General features: G+C 71.9%; 4 protein-coding genes and 1 long non-coding RNA gene across 8 annotated transcripts; 2 read left to right on the forward strand and 3 right to left on the reverse strand.

Moving 5' to 3' along the window:
- Nucleotide 1: 1 nt before the first annotated feature.
- On the reverse strand, nucleotides 2-1759 carry LRRC26 (leucine rich repeat containing 26). The gene is made up of 2 exons (XM_051831135.2): nucleotides 471-1759; nucleotides 2-394 (listed from the first exon to the last, which is right to left on the reverse strand). The coding sequence occupies exons 1-2, from the start codon at nucleotides 1138-1140 to the stop codon at nucleotides 78-80; spliced, it is 987 nt and encodes a 328-aa protein (XP_051687095.2). The 5' UTR covers nucleotides 1141-1759; the 3' UTR covers nucleotides 2-77.
- A 135-nt stretch (nucleotides 1760-1894) lies between these two features.
- TMEM210 (transmembrane protein 210) lies at nucleotides 1895-2742 on the reverse strand. Its single transcript, XM_051831136.2, has 4 exons — nucleotides 2597-2742; nucleotides 2331-2466; nucleotides 2196-2225; nucleotides 1895-2116 (listed from the first exon to the last, which is right to left on the reverse strand). The coding sequence occupies exons 1-4, from the start codon at nucleotides 2694-2696 to the stop codon at nucleotides 1933-1935; spliced, it is 450 nt and encodes a 149-aa protein (XP_051687096.1). The 5' UTR covers nucleotides 2697-2742; the 3' UTR covers nucleotides 1895-1932.
- Nucleotides 2743-2771: 29 nt separating this feature from the next.
- Nucleotides 2772-4855, forward strand: LOC138845861 (uncharacterized). 2 transcript variants are annotated; one of them, XR_011383119.1, is made up of 4 exons: nucleotides 2772-2837; nucleotides 3279-3676; nucleotides 4287-4497; nucleotides 4787-4855. It is a non-coding gene; the product is annotated as an uncharacterized lncRNA (long non-coding RNA). The 2 variants fall into 2 exon arrangements; XR_011383115.1 differs by lacking the exon at nucleotides 2772-2837 and having other exon boundaries at nucleotides 2852-3676.
- Nucleotides 4559-17686, reverse strand: ANAPC2 (anaphase promoting complex subunit 2). Of its 3 annotated transcripts, XM_051831134.2 has the most exons (13): nucleotides 17324-17686; nucleotides 16538-17160; nucleotides 14606-14738; nucleotides 13070-13244; nucleotides 12696-12815; nucleotides 12289-12406; nucleotides 10620-10801; nucleotides 10045-10186; nucleotides 8639-8714; nucleotides 8354-8557; nucleotides 5395-5524; nucleotides 5012-5247; nucleotides 4559-4924 (listed from the first exon to the last, which is right to left on the reverse strand). In XM_051831134.2, the coding sequence occupies exons 1-13, from the start codon at nucleotides 17669-17671 to the stop codon at nucleotides 4712-4714; spliced, it is 2700 nt and encodes an 899-aa protein (XP_051687094.2). In that variant the 5' UTR covers nucleotides 17672-17686; the 3' UTR covers nucleotides 4559-4711. The 3 variants fall into 3 exon arrangements, with proteins under 3 accessions (XP_051687094.2, XP_069915583.1, XP_069915578.1); XM_070059482.1 differs by lacking the exons at nucleotides 4559-4924; nucleotides 5012-5247; nucleotides 5395-5524 and adding an exon at nucleotides 6107-8034 and having other exon boundaries at nucleotides 8334-8557; XM_070059477.1 differs by lacking the exons at nucleotides 4559-4924; nucleotides 5012-5247; nucleotides 5395-5524 and adding an exon at nucleotides 6107-8274 and having other exon boundaries at nucleotides 8334-8557.
- Nucleotides 17594-18722, forward strand: SSNA1 (SS nuclear autoantigen 1). The gene is made up of 3 exons (XM_051838913.2): nucleotides 17594-17721; nucleotides 17986-18185; nucleotides 18355-18722. Exons 1-3 carry the CDS (start codon nucleotides 17670-17672, stop codon nucleotides 18463-18465), a joined length of 363 nt encoding a protein of 120 aa, XP_051694873.1. The 5' UTR covers nucleotides 17594-17669; the 3' UTR covers nucleotides 18466-18722.
- The last annotated feature ends 1020 nt before the right edge of the window (nucleotides 18723-19742 follow it).

Here is a 19742-nt window from a genome sequence, read left to right on the forward strand (position 1 = left end):
CTCGGCCTGTGTCGCTTGTTGGCGCTGGGCAGGGGCGGTGGGGGGAGAGCGGGGGTGGGGCTGGGGGGGGCGCCCGCTCAGGCCTCGGCGGGGCTCCCAGCGTTCGCTGGCGAGGCTGGGCCGCCGGGGTCGAGGTCCAACGATCTCCTTGGCGGGCGGTGGGCAGCAGTGCGTTGGCGGCGGCGGCGACGCGCGCGGCAGGCGGTGAGGGCGGAGCCCAGCGCCAGGCAGGCGGCCAGGCTGGCGAGGAAGGACGCGGGACCGAGCAAGTAGATCATCGCCAGGTCGCGCGGGGAGAGCGGCCGCGCGCAGTGTCGGAAGGCGGCGTCGGGGAAGGCGGCCAGGGGGCTGCGCGCCAGGCGCCCCGGCGACACGCAGACCGGCGTCTCGGCTTCTGCGGGACACAGGCGGCGTCAGGCGGCGGCCGCAGCTTTGCCCGAGCCGCCTGGCCGGCACCCCGCACGGCTCACCTGATGCGGGCCGCGGGTGCCGACGCAGCCAGGTGCAAAGCGGGCGCAGCGCGCAGTCGCAGGTCCAAGGGTTACCGCGCAGGCGCAGCGCGTCGAGGGCTGGCAGGCCGGCCAGCAGGCCAGGCGAGAGCGCGGACAGCGCGTTGTCCTGCAGGCTGAGCGCGCGCAGCAGCGGGAGCGCGCCTAGTGCTGCAGGCTCCAGGCGCGCCAGCCGGTTGCCCGCTAGCGAGAGGGTGCGCAGCGCGCGCAGCGGCCCGAAGGTGCCTGGCGCTAGCGCCTCCAGCCGGTTGGCGCTCAGGTCGAGCCGCTGTAGCGCGCCCAGGCCCCAGAAGGCGCGCGCGTGCACCCAGCGCAGCTCGTTCTCGCGCAGGTCCAGCCGCAGCAGCGCGTCCGCGTCCGCGAAGGCGCCGGGCGGCAGCGAACCCAAGCGGTTGTGGTCCAGCAGCAGGGCGCGCACTCGCCGGCTCAGGCCCGCCGGCACCGCGGACAGCGCGAGTGCCGAGCAGTTGGCCTGGCCGCCTGGCGCGCACGCGCACGCCTCGGGGCAGTCCGGGGCGCCCGAGACCCCCGAGGAGGTAGCCAGGGAGGGCGCCTGCGCGCAGACTTGCCACGGATGCAGCAGCAGCAGCAGCAGTGGCGGCGGCCACGAGGAGAATGATGGACTTCGCATGGGGGCAGTCGGGGGGGGGGGGTGCGAGGCGGGAGGCCTGGCGCCCCTGCGTCCTGGGAACCCGTCCCTTCGGCGCCTGCACCAACACTAAACTGACCGGGGCACCCGTAGTTCCTGTCCCAAGCCTGATCCCGCGCCTGGGGCGGGGGCCAGGCTCGCAGCCAACACCCAGCACCGCCAGCCACCTGTCCCGGAGCTCCGGGCTCGTGACTCTGCGCCAGCCGCCGCGCCGACCAGACCGGCCCCCGCCCCGCTCGTCCACCTCCGGTGCCCCCAGCGTAGACCTCAGCAGCAGCGCTGCACCCACCAAGCAGGCGGAAGTTCCGCGGAGAATGCGACCCAGTGCCCCTCTCAGGCTGAGCCAAGCGGTGCCCCCCAGAACGGACGTTCCCACCCAGTGAGCCGGCTGGTGGGGGCTTGAGTTCAGGGCACAGGCACTGCGATGGAGGGGGCGGTGCCCCCCCCGCGGTCCCCAGGAATCCCGGATCTGGAGGGGACGGTGTGGGCGCGCAGGAGGGACTCCAGCCCAAGTCCTGGGCCAGGTGTCCTTTTATGTTTCCAGCTGTGGGTCCTGTGTTGGGGGGCAGAGGGGGGATGGGATGGGCAGGGCCCCAGGATCCCCAGACTTCACAGGACAGAGCCACAGGAAGGAGCTGGGGACTCCTGGGGGGGGGACCCTGCCCCGGGCGGAGATAAAGGTGACCCTGGCTATGGGCGCGGCACATGTGGGGAAGCCAGCAAGGACAGCGCCACCACTAAATACCATTTAATCCCCTCCCGGCAGCTAGGGCCCTACTCAGGGGGCGGGGGTGGGGGTGGGGGCGGGTCCTCCAGAGAGGGGTCCATGGTCAGGAGGCCCTGGTCCTCCAGCGGGGTGATCATCGACACCTCCATGTCGGGGTCCATGAGGTGGGACTCCACGTGCACCGTGTGCAGGTCCATGCGGTCCTCCTGGACCCCGAAGCGCCCCACCAACCTGCAGGACGCGGGTGTGGTCAGCGCCCCGGGGCGGTGCTGTCCACACTGCAGGCTCCCTGGCCCGCCCCTGCACTCACCTGCTGTCCACGCGTCCCGGGCATGTTTCACTGAGGAGAGAGGCTGGGCGTGAGTCCTGAGCCCCGGCGCTGCCCCCCGCGCGTGCACACCGAGGGCCTCACTCCCCCGGCTCCCAGCCCCAGGGGCCCACGCACCCCTTGGCTCGGAAGACGCCGATGGCCACGATGAGGAGGGCGCAGAAGCAGCTGGCGCTGACGCCCGCCAGCACCACGATCAGGGCGATGAGGGCCTCCCGGCTGAGGCCCAGGCTGCACTCGCAGTAGGTTCCCGCTGCAGAGACAGGGCCGTGAGGCCGAGGCCCGGTCACCTGCCTGGGGAGGGCCTGGGTCCCCGGCGGCCACCGGAAGGACACAGCGTGCCCACCCTGCGGGAGGGGAGAGCCCTGGCTGGGGGCAGGCACCTGCAGCAGGGACGAGCCACAGGGACAAGCCCAGGAGGCCCAGGGGACTGCCCAGGGGACTGCCGGCCAGGCAGGAGTCGGGCTGGGGACAGAGGGCCATGTCCAACCCCCAGCCCCACCGCACACCTCTGGACGGAACTCGTCGGAAGGCGCTGACCTCACAGTGGGGCTGTGAGGCCGGGGGTGGGGGGGCAGGGTCACTCGTCCCGGAGTGCCAGGAGGTGGCCCTGGGAAGGGGCAGGTAGGGTGGGCCTGGGGCCCCTGCTCAGCTCTGAGGCAGAAGCAGTGGTGGGGAGCGGGACGCTGCTGCCTGAACCCCGGCTCCTGGCACGGAGGACACAGGGGCCCGGCAGCACCAAGGCTGCGTGGGGGGGGGGGGGGCTTGGCGTTCAGCTGATGACGCGGCACTGCCTCCCCCAGGGCTGGGGCACAAAGGGGCCGAGGAACGCACTTGTGCCTGGCTGCCCTCGTGAGCTACTGCCGGAGAGTCCGAGCCACACCCCCAGCAAAGGCCAGGGCTGGACGGCTGCTTGCACCCAAGGGGAGCCCAGCTGCCGGGAGCAGGCCCCAAGCCACGCCCTCCCCCAAACACCTGAGAGCAGGAGGCTCAGGCGTGGCTGCTGGCACCAAGCGTCTCTGCAGCTGGGAGCTTGCTGACCCCACGGGTTTCTTCCCTCTGCAGACTGGACAGGCAGCGCCCAGGAAGCGGACAGCAGGCTGGCACGGCCAGGGGGACCTGCTGCTCCAGGCGGGGAGCGCCTTCCCTGTTCCCACCCCGGGGACCTGTGGCAACCACCAGGCTGCAGGAGGAGACGCACACGGCGGCTGGGCCTCCTGCCAGCTCAGGCCCCACAGGGTGGCAGGGGCAGCCCCGCCCCTGGCGCTGGCCACCAGAGGCCGCCTGACTGCCAACACAGGTGTCCTCCTGCTGGGATCCCTGGGGGACCTGCCAGCGCACCTGCTGAGTGATGCTGTGACCCGGGACACACCCTGATCCAGAGCAAATCCAAGGGACACCAAGTACAAAGTGTTCCCGGAGCCAGTGGCTGGCACCGCCACCCTGCCAGGCCAGCCCGGCAGGTTTGCATCCTGGTCAGGCGGTGGCCATGGACGGAGGGGAACACGTGTGTCACCAGCGCTCAGAGCAGTCCCTCTGTTCCCAACAGCACCGACAGCCATGGCGCCCGGGTGGGGGAGGGGAGGAGGTGGAGCCCAGGGCTGGCAGCTGGCGGGGGCCAGCGACACCAGGTCCCGTGCCCGCCCCCCACCTGCCGCTTCCCCCAAGCCACAGGGCAGCGAGGAGGAGGAAGTGGCTGAGGGGCTGCCACGCCACTGAGGGCCACATGCAGACCAGGGCAGAGCGGGAGGCGTGGGGTTGGGAGTGGGGAAGCGGCTGAGCGTGGGGGACCAGGAGGGGGATGGGGCGCAGGGCAGGACGGGAGAGGCTCAGGGGTGGGCCTCTCCCCTGCCTGCTCAGCTCAGCTTCCAGACACCCAGGCTGGGCTGCACCCTGGGCAACAACCTGCCCCGGCCAGGGGCGCTGAGCCCGCTCCCTGGGCCCTCACCCACATGCGTGATCACTCATCTCAGGGACACGGAAGTCACTTTCCTGGGTTCCGTAGCCCCCCCCCCCCCGGTGTGGGCAGTGGACGCCTGGGGACAGGCCTCACGCAGCCCCTTGCTGCTGCAGACATGGGAGGTTCCGGCTCAGGTCATTCCGAGTCCACACAACATCCCAGCAGCGCCACAGCCTGCCCAGCCGGCAACGGCGGAGGGCGGGTGGAGCCGGGCATCCCAGCCAACCCCAGTGCACTGCTCTCACAGCAGGCCCAGGGGCGGCCCTCAGGAGGGCCAGGGTCCCAGCACAGACGTCCACCCAGCCCTGCACAGCTGGGAGCTGGGTGAGGCCCCAGGGAAGGAGGGGGAGACACCCGCAGGGCCCACAAAGCCACGACAGGGAAGCAGTGGCCAACCTTTTATGCAACCGGGGGTGGGACAAGGCTGTGGGCGGGGCCAGGCAGGCCTGTGGGAGGGGCAGGGCCATGGGAGGGGCCAGTCAGGCCTTGGGGTGGGGCGGAGCCGTGGTGGGGCGGGGACATGGGCGGGGGAGGGCCCTCAGCCGCAGCTCTTGGGCAGCCGGTAGACGCCGGCGGCGTAGACGAGCTGCTGGTCGCGCACTTTCTTCTGCAGGTAGGCCTGCAGCTCCTGCAGGTCGATCTCGGCCAGCGCCGGCCCGGTCATCACGAACATGCGCAGCATGCTGTAGATGCGCTCCAGCGAGAGGCTCTCCAGGTTGGTCAGCATGGCCTGGATGTAGGTCCAGAAGAGCTGCGGGCAGAGCCAGCCGTCAGCCAGGCCGCCGCCCCGCCCCCGCCAGGCCCGCCCCCGCGCGGCGCCAAGCCCCGCCCCGCGCACCAGCAGCTCCTCCTCCTTCTGGTCAGCCTGGGAGGCCATGCCCGAGTCGCTCTCGTCGTCACTGTCGATGAGCACCATGGTGTCGCGGTCCTGCGGCCGCTCCTCCTCGATGACGGAGAAGGTGCCGGGCGGCTCCTCCCGCAGCACGCCCTGCTGCAGCCACACCGCCAGCCGCCGGCGCAGCAGGGCCGCCGGCATCTTCACCACCTTGCTCAGCTCCTCCAGGCTCCAGACGGCTGCGTGGGCGACAGCGGGCGGCTCGGGAGGCCACACACCCGGCCCCGCCCTCCTGCAGCCCAGCCTGGAGGGACCGGGCCTCCCCCACAGCTGCCCAGAGCAGTGCCGGCACCAGCGGCGCGCGGCCTGGAGAGCAGCAGGCTCACCTTGGTCCTGGAAGTACAGCAGGATCACAGCCTGCACGGGCGTCACGGCCACAGACAGGGTGCGGTCAGCCAGCTCCACGTCCATGGTCACCAGGCCCAGCGTGTGCTTCCAGCTCAGCGTCCGCATGGCCTGAGCGAGACCGGCATCAGCCACGAGCAAGCTGGGGGTCCTGGCCAGGCCCAGCCGAGTCTGCCTCAGGCCCAGGGGCTCGGGCGGCAGCGGCGCCAGGCTGTGAAGGGGCGCCCCCTGAAGGCCAGGGCCTGAGCCCCCCAGGAAGATGCGTCGGCACCCCTGCCCACGTGACGCCGCCCAGCACCCGGAGTCCCTGCAGGCACTGGCTCGGGGAGCGCACGAAGGCGCCAGGGGCTGCGGCAGGCACCACAGGCCGGGCAGGTGGCCGGGCCTCGCACCCTGCTCTCGGACGGACAGATGGACGCGGCGCGCCTGCTCTCAGCCCCGGTGCACGTGGATCCTGTTACAGCAGATCCTGTGCCCTGGAGCGCGCAGCCCCGGGGGCAGGGGGCTGTGGAGGGGGCGCCTGTCACCCCAGGAAACACGGATGACTGACATCAGCAGGTGCCCGTGTGAGGTGCTGGGTGGGACGAGGGACGTGCGGCCGCAGGGCCAGAGCAAGACTGGCAATGAGCAGAGACGGGGGGCTTCCCGGCGAGGGGCGGGGGCTGCTCCAGTGAGCGCACAGGAAAGAGAAACGGGAGGGGCCCGCGGGAGCCAGCACTGAGGCCCCGCCCGGCAGCCCGCGGCCTGGACTCGCACCTCCGACCCCGGCAGCAGCCAGGAGCAGACGGGTGCCTGTGAAGTCTGGGGAGGACCGTCCCCGGGATGGCCAGGCCCCAGAGAGCTGCACGGGGAGCAAAGCTGCTCAGCGCCTCGCGACACCGGACACGGCCATGGACGGGGCGGCGGGGGGGCCGCGGCTGACGGGGCGGGGCCGGCTTGGCGGAGCGGGCATGCAGGCATCACCAGGCCTCGACGCCCCTGCGCGGCCCGAGGCCCCTCCCAGCAGCCCCCTGGAGAAGCAGGCTGCAGCTGGGGGCGCATTCTGCCCCCGAGGCCGCACCCCCAGTCTCACCTGCCCCGACTCATGCCGAGCACGTGGGCGTGGGCGGAGTGCCGAGCCGTGCCCACAGAGGCAAGGTGAAGTCCTAACTCCCAGGACCTGAGTGGGGCTCCATTCAGAAACTGGTCCCTTACGGATCCTGGGAGAGGACAATACGCCTCCGCGCTGACACGTCAGAGGCAGAGCTGGGGACTCCGCCCGCCCAGAGCACAGCCTGCTAACATCTGGCTGACCTCTGACCTCCAACCTGGGCTCTGTGAGTCAGGTGCCGCTTGGAGTCCCTGCAGGGTCCCAGGAGGTGGCCGGCAGCCGGCTTGGGCTGCGGCCATCACAGCTGTTCCGGCTGTATACCTCCAAGGCCTCGGCCTGCACAGGACAGTCACGGGGCTGGGGGCACCCAGCAGAGCCACTGTTGTGTCCAGCAAGATCTCCGGGCCGGGAGATCTGCAGTCGGGAGGCAGAGGCACCGCAGGCCGGCTGCTCAGCACAGCCCAGGGAGCCACGTCACATCCGGCTGGACGTAGGGGAAGGGACACACATCGGGCCTGAGGCCCGGGTGGGGCAGGCGAGCACAGCCCTCACACAGAGGCTGGATGGGAGGTGGCAGGCACGGGACCTGCAGACGGTGCCAGGGCACCGGCACAACACAGGCCAGGCGGGGACATCCACCCGGCCAGCAGGAGCCACACGGGACAGCTGGTCTCCAGACACTCGTGGCCGCCGGCCCAGCACGGCCCTGCCATGGGCCCCAGCCTGCGCCTTTCCCCGGGGCTGCCTGGGAGGGAATCGCCAGCGCCATCCCAGCTGCCCCTCCCCCAGGAGCACGGGTCCTCAGCCGGGACAGCGTCCGCCCAGCACCTCTTCACAGCAGACAAAAGCTGCCCACCAACCGGGGCCTGGGCAGGCTCAGCGCCCCAGGCCAGCTGCCGGCCCGCCCACCGCCCGGGCGTCTGTACCCCAGGGCCCCCCTGCCGCTCCACTCTGCCTGGTGCCTCCCAGACCCAAGCACTCGCTGGGCCACAGCCCACGGACGTGCAGCCCGACTACCTTTGCTCCACCTGACCGTGACGCGGGAGGAAGGACTTGGAACTGGGACCCCGTGTCCCAGCCCACGCCTCCCACCTGGACCCTGCCCTGGGGCTCAGGAGCAGAGAACACCAATCCCGTCGTGCTGCGTGCTGAGCACGCGCTGTCCACCCGCTGTCCCGGCCCCGGCCCTCCCCTCCCCGAGCTCCCCAGGGCTCCACGCACAGCACAGCCCTGGCCCTCAGGCCCCGGGACAGAAGTCTGCATGTAGGACAAGCAGGGCGCACCCAGGGCAGGGAGGGCGCCCCGCGGGCCCTGAGCTGGTGCCCGCAGAGAAGGGAGGGGCTTGCTCCGGCCCAGGGGTCCCTGAAGCAGAGGGGACAGTGAGGACGCGGGCCCCGTGCAGGGGACAGTGAGGACGCAAGCCCCAGGGGACAGTGAGGACGCGAGCCCCGTGTAGAGGGGACAGTGAGGACGCGGAGCCCCGTGCAGGGGACAGTGAGGACGCGAGCCCCGTGCAGGGGACAGTGAGGGCCTGGAGCCCCGTGCAGGGGACAGTGAGGACGCGAGCCCCATGTGGAGGGGACAGTGAGGACGCGAGCCCCGTGCCAGGGACAGTGAGGACGCGGAGCCCCGTGTGGAGGGGACAGTGAGGACGCGAGCCCCGTGCAGGGGACAGTGAGGATGCGAGCCCCGTGTGGAGGGGACAGTGAGGACGCGAGCCCCGTGCAGGGGACAGTGAGGACGCGAGCCCCGTGCAGGGGACAGTGAGGGCCTGGAGCCCCGTGCAGGGGACAGTGAGGACGCGAGCCCCGTGCAGGGGACAGTGAGGACGCGAGCCCTGCCGCCGCTACCTTGAGCTTCTCGTACTTCTTGCAGTAGACCTCCAGGGCCGCCCTGATGTCCTCAGGCACCTCCAGCTTCTCGTCCTTGAAGGGCGGCCAGAACTCGCTGGACAGGATGACCGCGTAGACGCTGAACGGCGGCTGCTCCTCCGCCGGCCGCTTCTCGTCCTCCTCGCGGATGTTGGCGTTGATGCGGCGGGAGTCGGCCATGTCCTAGGGGCCGGGGGAGGCGGCTCTCACCGAGGCCAGGCCAGCGGGCAGGGCGGGCGGTGGGGGCGCGGGGGCGGGGCCGACCTTCAGCATGACCTCGCAGAAGTGCATGGGGGCCTCCCCGAAGCGCAGCTTCAGCAGCTCCACGTTGCGGATCTCCCTGGGGGGACAGAGTTTCTGGGGGCTGCGTGGTGCCCTGGCCCCACCTGGTGGCCGGAGCAGGGCCTGCAGCTGCACCCCACACACAGGGAGGCCACGGCCACAGCACGCCCACTGCACTGCCACCCGAGAGCAGCGCTGAGCTCAGATAAGGCTGCGGCTCCTAGAGGCACAAACGCTGGCCAGTGGGGGGGTGTGGGGCGGTGTGGGCCAGTGGGGCAGTGTAGACGGTGTGGGCTGGTTGGGGGGGTGTGGGGCGGTGTGGCTGGTGTGGGTGCTGTAGGCTGGTGGGGAGGTGTGGATGGTGTGGGGCGGTGTGGGCGGTGTACACGGTGTAGGGGGTGTGGGCGGTGCACACGGTATAGGGGGGTGTGGGCAGCATAGACGGTGTGAGTTGGTGTGGGGCGGTGTAGACGGTGTGAGCTGGTGTGGGGCGGTGTTGGGGGTTATGGGGCAGTGTGGGCGGTGTGGGGGGGGCGGTGTGGGCAGTGTACACAGTGTGAGGGGGTATGGGCGGTGTAGACGGTGTGAGCTGGTGTGGGGGGTTATGGGGTGGTGCGGGGGTGTGGGCTGTGGGGTGGTGGGGTGGTGTACACAGTGTGGGCCGGTGGGGGGTTATGGGGTGGTGTGGATGATGTGGGGCGGTGTAGGTGGTGTACACAGTGGGGGGGTGTGGGCAGTGTAGACAGTGTGAGCCGGTGTTGGGGGTTATGGGGCAGTGTACACAGTGTGGGGGGGGGTGAGTGGGGTAGACAGTGTGAGCCGGTGTTGGAGGTTATGGGGCGGCGTGGGCAGTGTACACAGCGTGGGGGGGTTTGAGCGGGGCAGACAGTGAGAGCCAGTGTTGGGGGTTATGGGGCGGTGTGGGTTGTGGGGTGGTGGGGCAGTGTGGGCGGTGTAGACAGTGTGGGCGGTGTAGACAGTGTGAGCCGGTGTTGGGGGTTATGGGGCAGTGTGGGCAGTGTAGACAGTGTGAGCCGGTGTTGGGGTTATGGGGCGGTGTGGGGGTGTGAGCCGGTGTTGTGGGTTACGGGGCGGTGTGGGGGTGTGGGCCGGTGTTGGGGTTACGGGGTGGTGTGGGGGTCTGAGCCGGTGTTGGGGTTACGGGGCGGTGTGGGGGTGTGGGCCGGTGTTGGGGTTACGGGGCGGTGTGGGGGTGTGGGCCGGTGTTGGGGTTACGGGGCGGTGTGGGGGTCTGAGCCGGTGTTGGGGTTACGGGGCGGTGTGGGGGTGTGGGCCGGTGTTGGGGTTACGGGGCGGTGTGGGGGTGTGGGCCGGTGTTGGGGTTACGGGGCGGTGTGGGGGTGTGGGCGCGGCACCCAAGGCCTCACCGCTCTGGGCTGAAGCTCAGGTGGTGCAGCAGGCGGTCGGCCAGCAGGGAGCGGTACTCGTTGATGAAGAGGTCCTTGCTGCCGTAGATGCTGACCAGCAGGCTGATGATGTCCGAGGAGCGCCGCTTGGAGCTCGACTTTCCTGGGGGAGCGACCGCGGGCACCCGGGCAAGCTCAGGACACCCGGCCGGGGCCCACCCCGCTGGACAGCGCAGCCCAGCGGCTCCGGGCGGGGCACCCTCGCGTCTCCATGCCCCTTACAGCTGGGGGCAGCTCAGAGCCTCCCACTGGACCCCAGCAGGCCCAGCGTCAGGCACGCTGCCTCGACTCCCACCCAGGCTCAGGGAACACCAGACTTCTGAGCTCAGAAACCCCTCAGGGCCAGGCACGGGGCACAGGCAAGTCAGGCGGGGTCCTCCGCAGCCAGATGGCCGCAGCCAGGGCACACAGCCCCTCCGGAGGCCTGTCTCAGCTGGGGACACCTTGACCTCCGACTGCTCACGGGCTGCCCCCGACGTGGCCTTGCACACTCAGGGCCCTGGATAAACCCAGGGAAGCCTGCGGGTCAAGCTGACCTGGATCAGCGTCCACTGGGTCAGGGACCCAGTCCTCAGGCTCGCCCGAGTCGTCCTCGCTGTCCTGCCCGGTCTCCAGGCTGGCTGGGTCAGTCTTGGACAGCTCAACGGCCAGGTCGCCAGTCCCATCTGAGTCCCCCGTCAGCCCAGCCACAATCTGCCGCACCGTGTCCTCCCGCGTCCTGCCAGGCACAAGCGCTGCTGAGCCCACAGCGTACGGCCCTCAGGGACCCCGCTGCCCACCCGACCCACGTCTGCAGCCAGTGCCGACGGCCCCACGCTGAAGACGAAGAGGCAGAGTCTGGCCCTGGCCCGGAACAGCGGGTGCCGAGACGGGGACCGGCCCAGCCACTCGCCCCCAGCAGCTCCCGCTGTCCAGGCCCTCTGTGCCAAGGCGCTCTGCCGAGCTCGGTCACGGAGGGGGAGCCGCGGTAGCACAGGCCACGCCTCCCAGTCAGGCGGGGGGTGACGCCAAGTGCACGAGGACACAGGGACAGTGGGGGACCCGGGTCACTGCAGGACACAGGGACAGTGGGGGGCCGGGTCTCCGCAGGACACAGGGACAGTGGGGGGCCCAGGTTGCTGCAGGACACAGGGACAGTGGGGGGCCAGGTCACCACAGGAGACAGGGACAGTGGGGGGGGCCGGGTCACTGCAGGACACAGGGACAGTGGGGGGCCGGGTCACTGCAGGGGGACACTGGGACAGTGGGGGGCCGCGTCACCACAGGACACAGGGACAGTGGGGGGCCGGGTCACTGCAGGGGGACACTGGGACAGTGGGGGGCCGCGTCACCACAGGACACAGGGACAGTGTGGGGGCCGGGTCGCTGCAGGGGGACACTGGGACAGTGGGGGGCCGCGTCACCACAGGACACAGGGACAGTGTGGGGGCCGGGTCGCTGCAGGGGGACACTGGGACTGTGGGGGGCCAGGTCACCACAGGACACAGGGACAGTGTGGGGGCCAGGTCGCTGCAGGACACAGGGACAGTGGGGGGCCCGGGTCGCTGCAGGACACAGGGACAGTGGGGAGCCCGGGTCTCTGCAGGACACAGGGACAGTGGGGGGCCCGGGTCTCTGCAGGACACAGGGACAGTGGGGAGCCCGGGTCTCTGCAGGACACAGGGACAGTGTGGGGGCCAGGTCGCTGCAGGACACAGGGACAGTGGGGGGCCCGGGTCGCTGCAGGACACAGGGACAGTGGGGAGCCCGGGTCGCTGCAGGACACTGGGACAGTGGGGGGCCCGGGTCTCTGCAGGACACAGGGACAGTGGGGGCCCGGGTCTCTGCAGGACACAGGGACAGTGGGGGGCCCGGGTCTCTGCAGGACACAGGGACAGTGGAGGGGGGCCCGGGTCACTGCAGGACACAGGGACAGTGGAGGGGGGCCCGGGTCACTGCAGGACACAGGGACAGTGGAGGGGGGCCCGGGTCACTGCAGGACACAGGGACAGTGGGGGGCCCAGGTCGCTGCAGGACACTGGGACAGTGGGGGGCCGCGTCACCACAGGACACTGGGACAGTGGGGGGGCCGAGTCACTGTAGGGGGACACTGGGACCGTGGGGGGCCGGGTCGCTGCAGGACACAGGGACAGTGGGGGGGATAGGAGCCCCGAGGTGCCCGGCGTGAGAAGGCCGGGAGGCCGGCTCCCTGGTGCGGGGCCTCACCTCAGGTAGCGGCGGATGGGCTCACAAGCCACCTCCAGGATGACCATGGAGGGGTCCAGCACACGCAGCGCCTTGATGGCCGAGATGTAGAGAGTGATGATGTCACACGTGTTGACGCCTGCGGGGGTGGGGGCGCGGTCACTCAGAGTCCTGGACAGCAGCCCCCAGGTGCCGGTGCCAACACCCAAGTGGGCAGCCTACGGGTCTCCCCCGGGACCTGTCTCCCTAGGGGACCACAGGGAGCTGACCCCACCCCCACTTCCACCTTCTCACAGGCACTTTCTCCAGAGGCTTCCACGGACCAGGCAGCCTGTTCTGAGGAGCCCCCACCCCAGGCCAGACCAGCTGGGCCCTGCCTTCCTCCAGGAGCGCGCCCGGCCCAGGGGCTGCGCCGGGGCTGAGGGCACCTGGGTGGAGGAGCCGGGCCTCCAGCGCAGCTTTGAGCGACACGAGCAGCTGCTGCCTCTGGTCCGTCCTCTCCAGGCAGTACTTGAGGTCCTCGATGGCCGGCCGGGAGTCTGGGAAATCTGCGGGAAGGGGCCACCTCAGGGCCATGCACACGCACGCACACGCACACGCACACGCACACACGGGCAGGCCGGGAAGGCGCACGCGGCGAGGACACACGGGCTGCGGGCGCTCTGGGGACGGCACCCTTGACGCTCGCACGGGCGGCGTCTCAGCACAGCAACCCCGCGGGGTCACTGCCCACCAGGCCGAAGGGGCAGGGGACAGCGAGCCGGCGGGGTGTGGCCAGGACGTGGGTGGGGGCAGCACCCACCCCGCACGATGCTGAAGAGCTCCTCGATGCGCAGGCTGGCGTAGGTGCGGTAGAAGAACCTCTGCACGTGGCAGCGCCAGCGCCGCAGCGTGTTGCCGGCCTCCGGGGACGCGGGCCGGGCAGGGCCGTCCTGCAGGAACACCTTGCCCAGCCAGCCGACCACCCTCTCGATCCACTGTCGGAGAGCCCCCACGCGTGAGTGGCAGTGAGCCCCAGCCAACCCAGAGGCTGCCCACCCTGCTGGTCAGGCCTCGGCAGGCCCACCTCGCCCCTGCAGGGTGGGCCCCGCCCCCAGCACCTGTTACGCCTCACACCCTGCTGCGCATCAGGGCCCGGCAGGTCCCTGGCAGGCAGGGGCCACAGACTCAGCCGTGGTGACGACCGTGAGTGCCTGCGTATCCACAGCCCCCCATGGGCCCACTCGCCCAGACACCGCCTCAGCCCCAGCCCTCTGCTGTACGGGTGCAGCACACGGCCCCCAGTCCCCTCACCTCCCCAGTCCCCCCCATCCCCTCACCCCCCCAGTCCCCTCCCATACCCCCGTCCCCTCACCCCCCCAGTCCCCTCACCCCCAGTCCCCTGACTCCCCCAGTCCCCCCCCATCCTCCCCATCCCCTCACCCCCCCGGCCCCTCACCTCCCCAGTCCCCTCTCTCCCAGTACCCCCATCCCACCAGTCCCCTCACCCCCCTCACCCCCCCAGTCCCCTGACTCCCCCAGTCCCCCCCATCCCCTCACCCCCCCGTCCCCTCACCCCCCCGGCCCCTCACCCCCCCAGTCCTCCCCATCCCCCCCGTCCCCTCAACCCCCAGTCCCCTGACTCCCCCAGTCCCCCCCCATCCTCCCCATCCCCTCACCCCCCCGGCCCCTCACCTCCCCAGTCCCCTCTCCCCCAGTACCCCCATCCCACCAGTCCCCTCACCCCCCTCACCCCCCCAGTCCCCTGACTCCCCCAGTCCCCCCCATCCCCTCACCCCCCCGTCCCCTCACCCCCCCAGTCCTCCCCATCCCCCCCGTCCCCTCACCCCCCCGGCCCCTCACCTCCCCAGTCCCCTCTCCCCCAGTACCCCCATCCCACCAGTCCCCTCACCCCCCTCACCCCCCCAGTCCCCTGACTCCCCCAGTCCCCCCCATCCCCTCACCCCCCCGTCCCCTCACCCCCCCGTCCCCTCACCCCCCGGTCCACACTGCCGGCCGGCCTGCACCCCGCCCCTGGCCCCTCATCCCCCCCCCCCCGGTCCATGCTGCCGGCCGGCCTGCACCCCGCCCCCGGCCCCTCATCCCCCCGTCCACACTGCCGCCGGCCTGCACCCCGCCCCTGGCCCCTCACCCCCCGTCCACACTGCCGCCGGCCTGCACCCCGCCCCCGTCCCCCCCCCCCCCGTCCACACTGCCGCCGGCCTGCACCCCGCCCCTGGCCCCTCACCCCCCGTCCACACTGCCGCCGGCCTGCACCCCGCCCCCGGCCCCTCACCCCCCGTCCACACTGCCGCCGGCCTGCACCCCGCCCCTGGCGCCAGCGTGGCGGGGAGGTCACCTTGTGGAACTCGCGCAGGAAGGAGCGCTCGTACTCGCCCCTGCAGCGGTCCTCCATGCGCTCCCGCGTCACCTGGTGCAGGGTGGTGGTCACCGCCTCGGCACTGACGCGCTCCAGCAGGCTGAGCCGGTGCCTGGGGGAGAGCCTGTGTGGGACACGGCACGGCCACGTGGCCGGGGCACACGGGGGCGCACGCGCAGGGCCCACGGGGACACGGCCAGGGCCCACGCGCAGGGCCCCACGGGGGACACACGGGGGACATACGGGGGACATACGGCCAGGGCACACACGCGCAGGGCCCCACGGGGGACACAGCCAGGACACACGAGCAGGGCCCCACGGGGGACACACAGCCAGGGCACATGAGCAGGGCCCCACGGGGACACGGCCAGGGCACACGAGCAGGGCCCCACGGGGGACACACGGCCAGGGCCCGTGAGCAGGGCCCCACGGGGGACACACACCCAGGGGACACACGGCCAGGGCCCCACGAGGGACACACGGCCAGGGCACACACGAGCAGGGCCCCACGGGGACACGGCCAGGGGCACACGAGCAGGGCCCCACGGGGGACACACAGCCAGGGCACATGAGCAGGGCCCCACGGGAGACACAGCCAGGACACACGAGCAGGGCCCCACGGGGGGCTGCAGGACAAGGCACTGACACGGCTCTGACCCTGCCCGCAGCCTCTGTGTCAGGTGGACGCTGGCCCTCCAGGTGGCCGGGGCGGCAGGCGTGGCCATGGGGGAACCCCGCTGCCCTCCTGGGAAGGGTTCTGCGGAACCGGCCGCAGGCTGCCCCGGCTGCAGACTGGCCTCCAGCGGCTCTCGGGAGAGCGAGAGGGCTCCAGTCCCTGCCCGGGGGTGGACCCAGCAGAGGCCCAGCAGAGCCCTGCCGGCACCTGGACCGGTCCCGCCGTCCCCTAAGAGCCCTCTCCCACACAGCCGCGCGCCGCCTCTGTCCGGTGTGACCAATCACCTCTGCGGGCCGCGGGCAGTGCGACCGCTAGGGGGCAACAGCAGGGCCAGACTCCAGCCGCCGCGGCCCAGCCCCCCCGGAGCACCGGAGAGGACACCTGCTGCCCCCTGCTGGCCGGGAGCAAAGCGCCAGCAAGCCCGCTCGCGCCGGCGCCTCCGGCAGGGCTAGGAGTGCGCGCCTGCGCTGCAGCCCGAGCCGCCGTCCACAAGGCCAGCACCCCGCGCCCCGCCGCCGGATCGGGTCCCACAAGGCCAGCACCCCGCGCCCCGGCGCCGGATCGGGTCCCACAAGGCCAGCACCCCGCGCCCCGCCGCCAGATCGGGTCCCACAAGGCCAGCACCCCGCGCCCCGGCGCCGGATCGGGTCCCACAAGGCCAGCACCCCGCGCCCCGCCGCCAGATCGGGTCCCACAAGGCCAGCACCCCGCGCCCCGGCGCCGGATCGGGTCCCACAAGGCCAGCACCCCGCGCCCCGGCGCCGGATCGGGTCCCACAAGGCCAGCACCCCGCGCCCCGCCGCCGGATCGGGTCCCACAAGGCCAGCACCCCGCGCCCCGCCGCCGGATCGGGTCCCACAAGGCCAGCACCCCGCGCCCCGCCGCCGGATCGGGTCCCGGCCGCTCCACTTCCGACCCAGCTCCCTGCTAAGCTGCCTGGGAAAGCAGCAGCAGACGGGCCAAGCACCCGGGCCCCCGCACGCGCGTGGGAGGCCCGGATGCAGCTCCTGGCTCCAGCCTGGCCCAGCCCTGGCCATTCTGGTCACTTCGGGAGGGAGCCGGACAGCAGAAGGCCTCTCTCTCTCTGCCTCTCAGATACATAAACCCTGAGAAGGCAGCAAACCCGAGCCTCCCGCGGCCTCAGCACAGGGACCTCGGAGCCCTGGGCTAGGCGTGCGGGCAGGCAGACCTGCGTGCGGCTTGCCGCGAGGGCCAGCAGGGCGCGGGGTACTCACAGGACCTGGCTGAGCTGCTGGAACTGCTCCAGCGCCTGGCGGCACCAGCAGCGCTGCTTGTCGCCGCCGCAGCCCGCGCACAGCGGGCTCTGCAGGAGCCGGTAGTACCGCCGGCGGGCGTAGCGGCTGTCCAGCTCGCCCTCCAGCTCGGGGTCCGTGCCCCCCTCTCCCTTCCTCTTGCTCTGCATGTAGACCCGCAGGAAGCGCCCGTAGAGACGCTGCACCATCTCCTGGAAGCTTCTGGGCGTGGAGAAGAACAGGACGCCCCGCAGCATGGTGTGCACCCTCTCGCGCAGCCCCTGCGCGCCGGGGCCCAGCAGCAGCCCCAGGCGCGTCCACTTCTCCAGGAGCTCCAGGCTGCGCAGGTAGGGGTCCAGGCGGCTCTCCAGCAGGCCGAAGGCGTCGAGGAGCAGCAGGAGACACTGGGGCTCGTCGGCCGCGTTCTCGCGCTGCGAGAGCGCGTTCCAGAACTCGGGGGCGATGTGGGCCTGCAGGTCGTTCTGCAGCACCTCCACGAACCACTCCTCCAGGACCGAGTGCAGCCCGTGGCCCCTCAGCACCTCCACGGCGGCGCGCAGCTCCTCCTCCTTGGGCGGCACCGCGCCGCTGGTCCGCGAGGACGCCTGCGGGGCAGGAGCCGCTGAGCGGAGGGGCGAGGGCCGAGGGCCGAGGGGCGAGGGCCGAGGGGCGAGGGCCGAGGGCCGAGGCGGGCGCCGACGGAGCCAGCAGAGGCTGGCGACCAGCGGACGCCCCGCGCGGGCCCGCCACCCCGCTCCCGGGCCTCACCAGTCCCAGCGCCGCCGGCGGCACCAGCCCGGTGCTCACGGTATTCCAGGCCACCAACAGATCCTGCCCAGGCCCAGGGCCGCCATCCCCCTGCACCCCCGCCGCCTCCATCTTCGCCCACTCGCTCTCAGAGACCCCACCCCCACCCCGGCGGTGCGGCGTCCGGAGATGACGCGGGCTGGGCGCGGCGCGCTGAGATGGCGTAGGCTGGGCGCGGCGCGCAGCCGTGACGCGCAGGCGGGGCGCGCGGTAGTGACGCGTCGACCGGCGCGCCGTCGGGGAGAGTGCGCAGGCGCAGACGGGGGCGGCGCGGCGGTTGGGGCGGCGGGGCGTCCGAGCGCTAACCATGACCCAGCAGGGCGCGGCGCTGCAGACCTACAACAACGAGCTGGTCAAGTGTGAGCGGCGGGCCTGTCGGGGAGGCCGTGGGGGCCGCAGGGCCCGGCTCCGGGGACTGTCGGTGCGAGGCGAGGCTCCCGTAGCGTGGACGCCTCGGGCCGGCCTTCCCCGGGGCGTTGTGTGGCTCAGGCGGGTGCACGCGGCCCGGCCCTGCCCGCGCCCAGGGCTGGGGACCGAGGGCCCCGGGGCGGGACCGTGGCCTTGCGCGGGCGGCGGGCGGCCTCCGGCCCCGGCCCGCGGCGCTGACCTCGGGCCCGCCGCAGGCATGGAGGAGCTGTGTCAGAAGCGGGAGGAGCTGTGCCAGCAGATCCAGCAGGAGGAGGAGGAGAAGCAGCGGCTGCAGGTCGAGGTGCGGCAGCTGACCGAGCGGCTGGCCCGCGTCAACGAGAACCTGGCCTGCAAGATCGCCTCCCGCAACGAGTTCGACCGGACCATCGCGGAGACGGAGGCCGCCTACCTCAAGGTGGGGCTCGGCAGGTGGCCGGGCTGCCCTGGGCTTGTCCCCCGCGGCTCCTCCCAGGGCTGGCAGAGCCAAGCCCGCCTGGCTCTGCAGCCTGGGGAGGAAGGGGTGGGTGGGTCCCCCCCCCCCCCCCCCCCCGGGTCGGGCAGTGAGTCTCGCCCCGTCGGCGCAGATCCTGGAGAGCTCGCAGACCCTGCTCAGCGTCCTGAAGAGGGAGACCGGGAACCTGAGCAAGGCCACCATGGCCACGGAGCAGAAGGGCGGCGGGGGCAAGGACAGCTGACGGGCGGGGCCGCCCCCAGCCCCCCTGAAGCAGCTGCACCGCACTGTGGCCCCGGGTGACCAGAAGCCGCCCAGACAGCCACCGGCGAGGGTCCTGGCCTCCCGCGCACCCAGGCCCTGGGGTGTTGGACTCCAGGTGGGCTCTGCGGCCCCCACACCCCTGGCACTGGCCTCTGCTCGGCCGTGGTGGCCAGGCCGGCGGGGCGGGGGCGGGGCCTAGCGCCCTGACCTGCCAATAAAGGTTGTATTTGTACAGAGCCCACCAGCCCGTGCCTGTGCCGCGTCAACCGTGGGGCTGCGCGCACCCCTGGAGCCGGTCCCCGCCCAGCCGCTGTGGCCCCTGGGGAAGGAGAGCCGAGGGTGCCCGCCCCACCCCAGGAGCGTGGACGGGGCTCTGCTCCTCTGTGCCCGCGTGGTGCATCCGTCCACGGAGGCACCCGTCCCGCTCAGCAGGGCTGGGGCTCCATCCCCTTGCCTGCTCCCGTTCAGGTCTGGGCCTAGCGGGTAAAGCAGCCGCCTGCAGTGCCGCTGCCCCACTCCCCAGCCAGCCCCTGCTGCCGAGGCCTGGGAAGGCCGTGGGAGATGCCCAGTCCTCGGCCCTGCACGTGTGCGGGAGACCTGGAGGAAGCGCCTGGCTCAGCTCCAGCCGTGGTGGCCGTGTAGGGAGCGAACCAGTGGTGGGACCTGCCACTCCTTCACTCTGAGTCCGCGTTTGAAGTAAATAAATCTTCAGAAAAAATAAGTGCTCATTTGATGCCACCACTGTGCCCGCAGGTGCTGGTGCCCCTCTGCTGTCCACAGGCCCAGTGTCCGCCCCCGCCTGCCCAGCCCCCAACCTCAGCAGCCTGTCCTACTGCAGTAACCAAGGCCCAGCTGCTGCCTGGACTGGGGTCCTGGAAACGCCCCTCCCCCGCCAGGACATGCCCCCCCAAGAACACTGCCCCCCACCTCCCCGGAGCCTGGTGGCTTCTGACAGGTTTTGGTTTTGAAGGTTTTTTCCGTCTGCTGGTCCTCTCTCCACATGGCCACGACAGCCAGGGCTGGACCAGGACGTCACACGCCTGAACTCCACGCAGGTCTCTCACGGGGTGCGGGGGACGAAGCACTGGGACACATTGCTGCTGTCCAGGTGGAGCAGCCGGGCCCTGAACGGTCCTCACCGGGGACGCTGGCTTTCCCAGCCACGCACAGCAAGGGCCGGGTCTGACCACCCTGGAGGGGAACCGGTCCCCGTGCAGGTGCTGCCTGTGGGCTGTCGGCTGCCCAGCCTTCCAAGCC

This window comes from Oryctolagus cuniculus, chromosome 1 (assembly GCF_964237555.1).
Source record: "Oryctolagus cuniculus chromosome 1, mOryCun1.1, whole genome shotgun sequence".
Classification (NCBI taxonomy): domain Eukaryota; kingdom Metazoa; phylum Chordata; class Mammalia; order Lagomorpha; family Leporidae; genus Oryctolagus; species Oryctolagus cuniculus.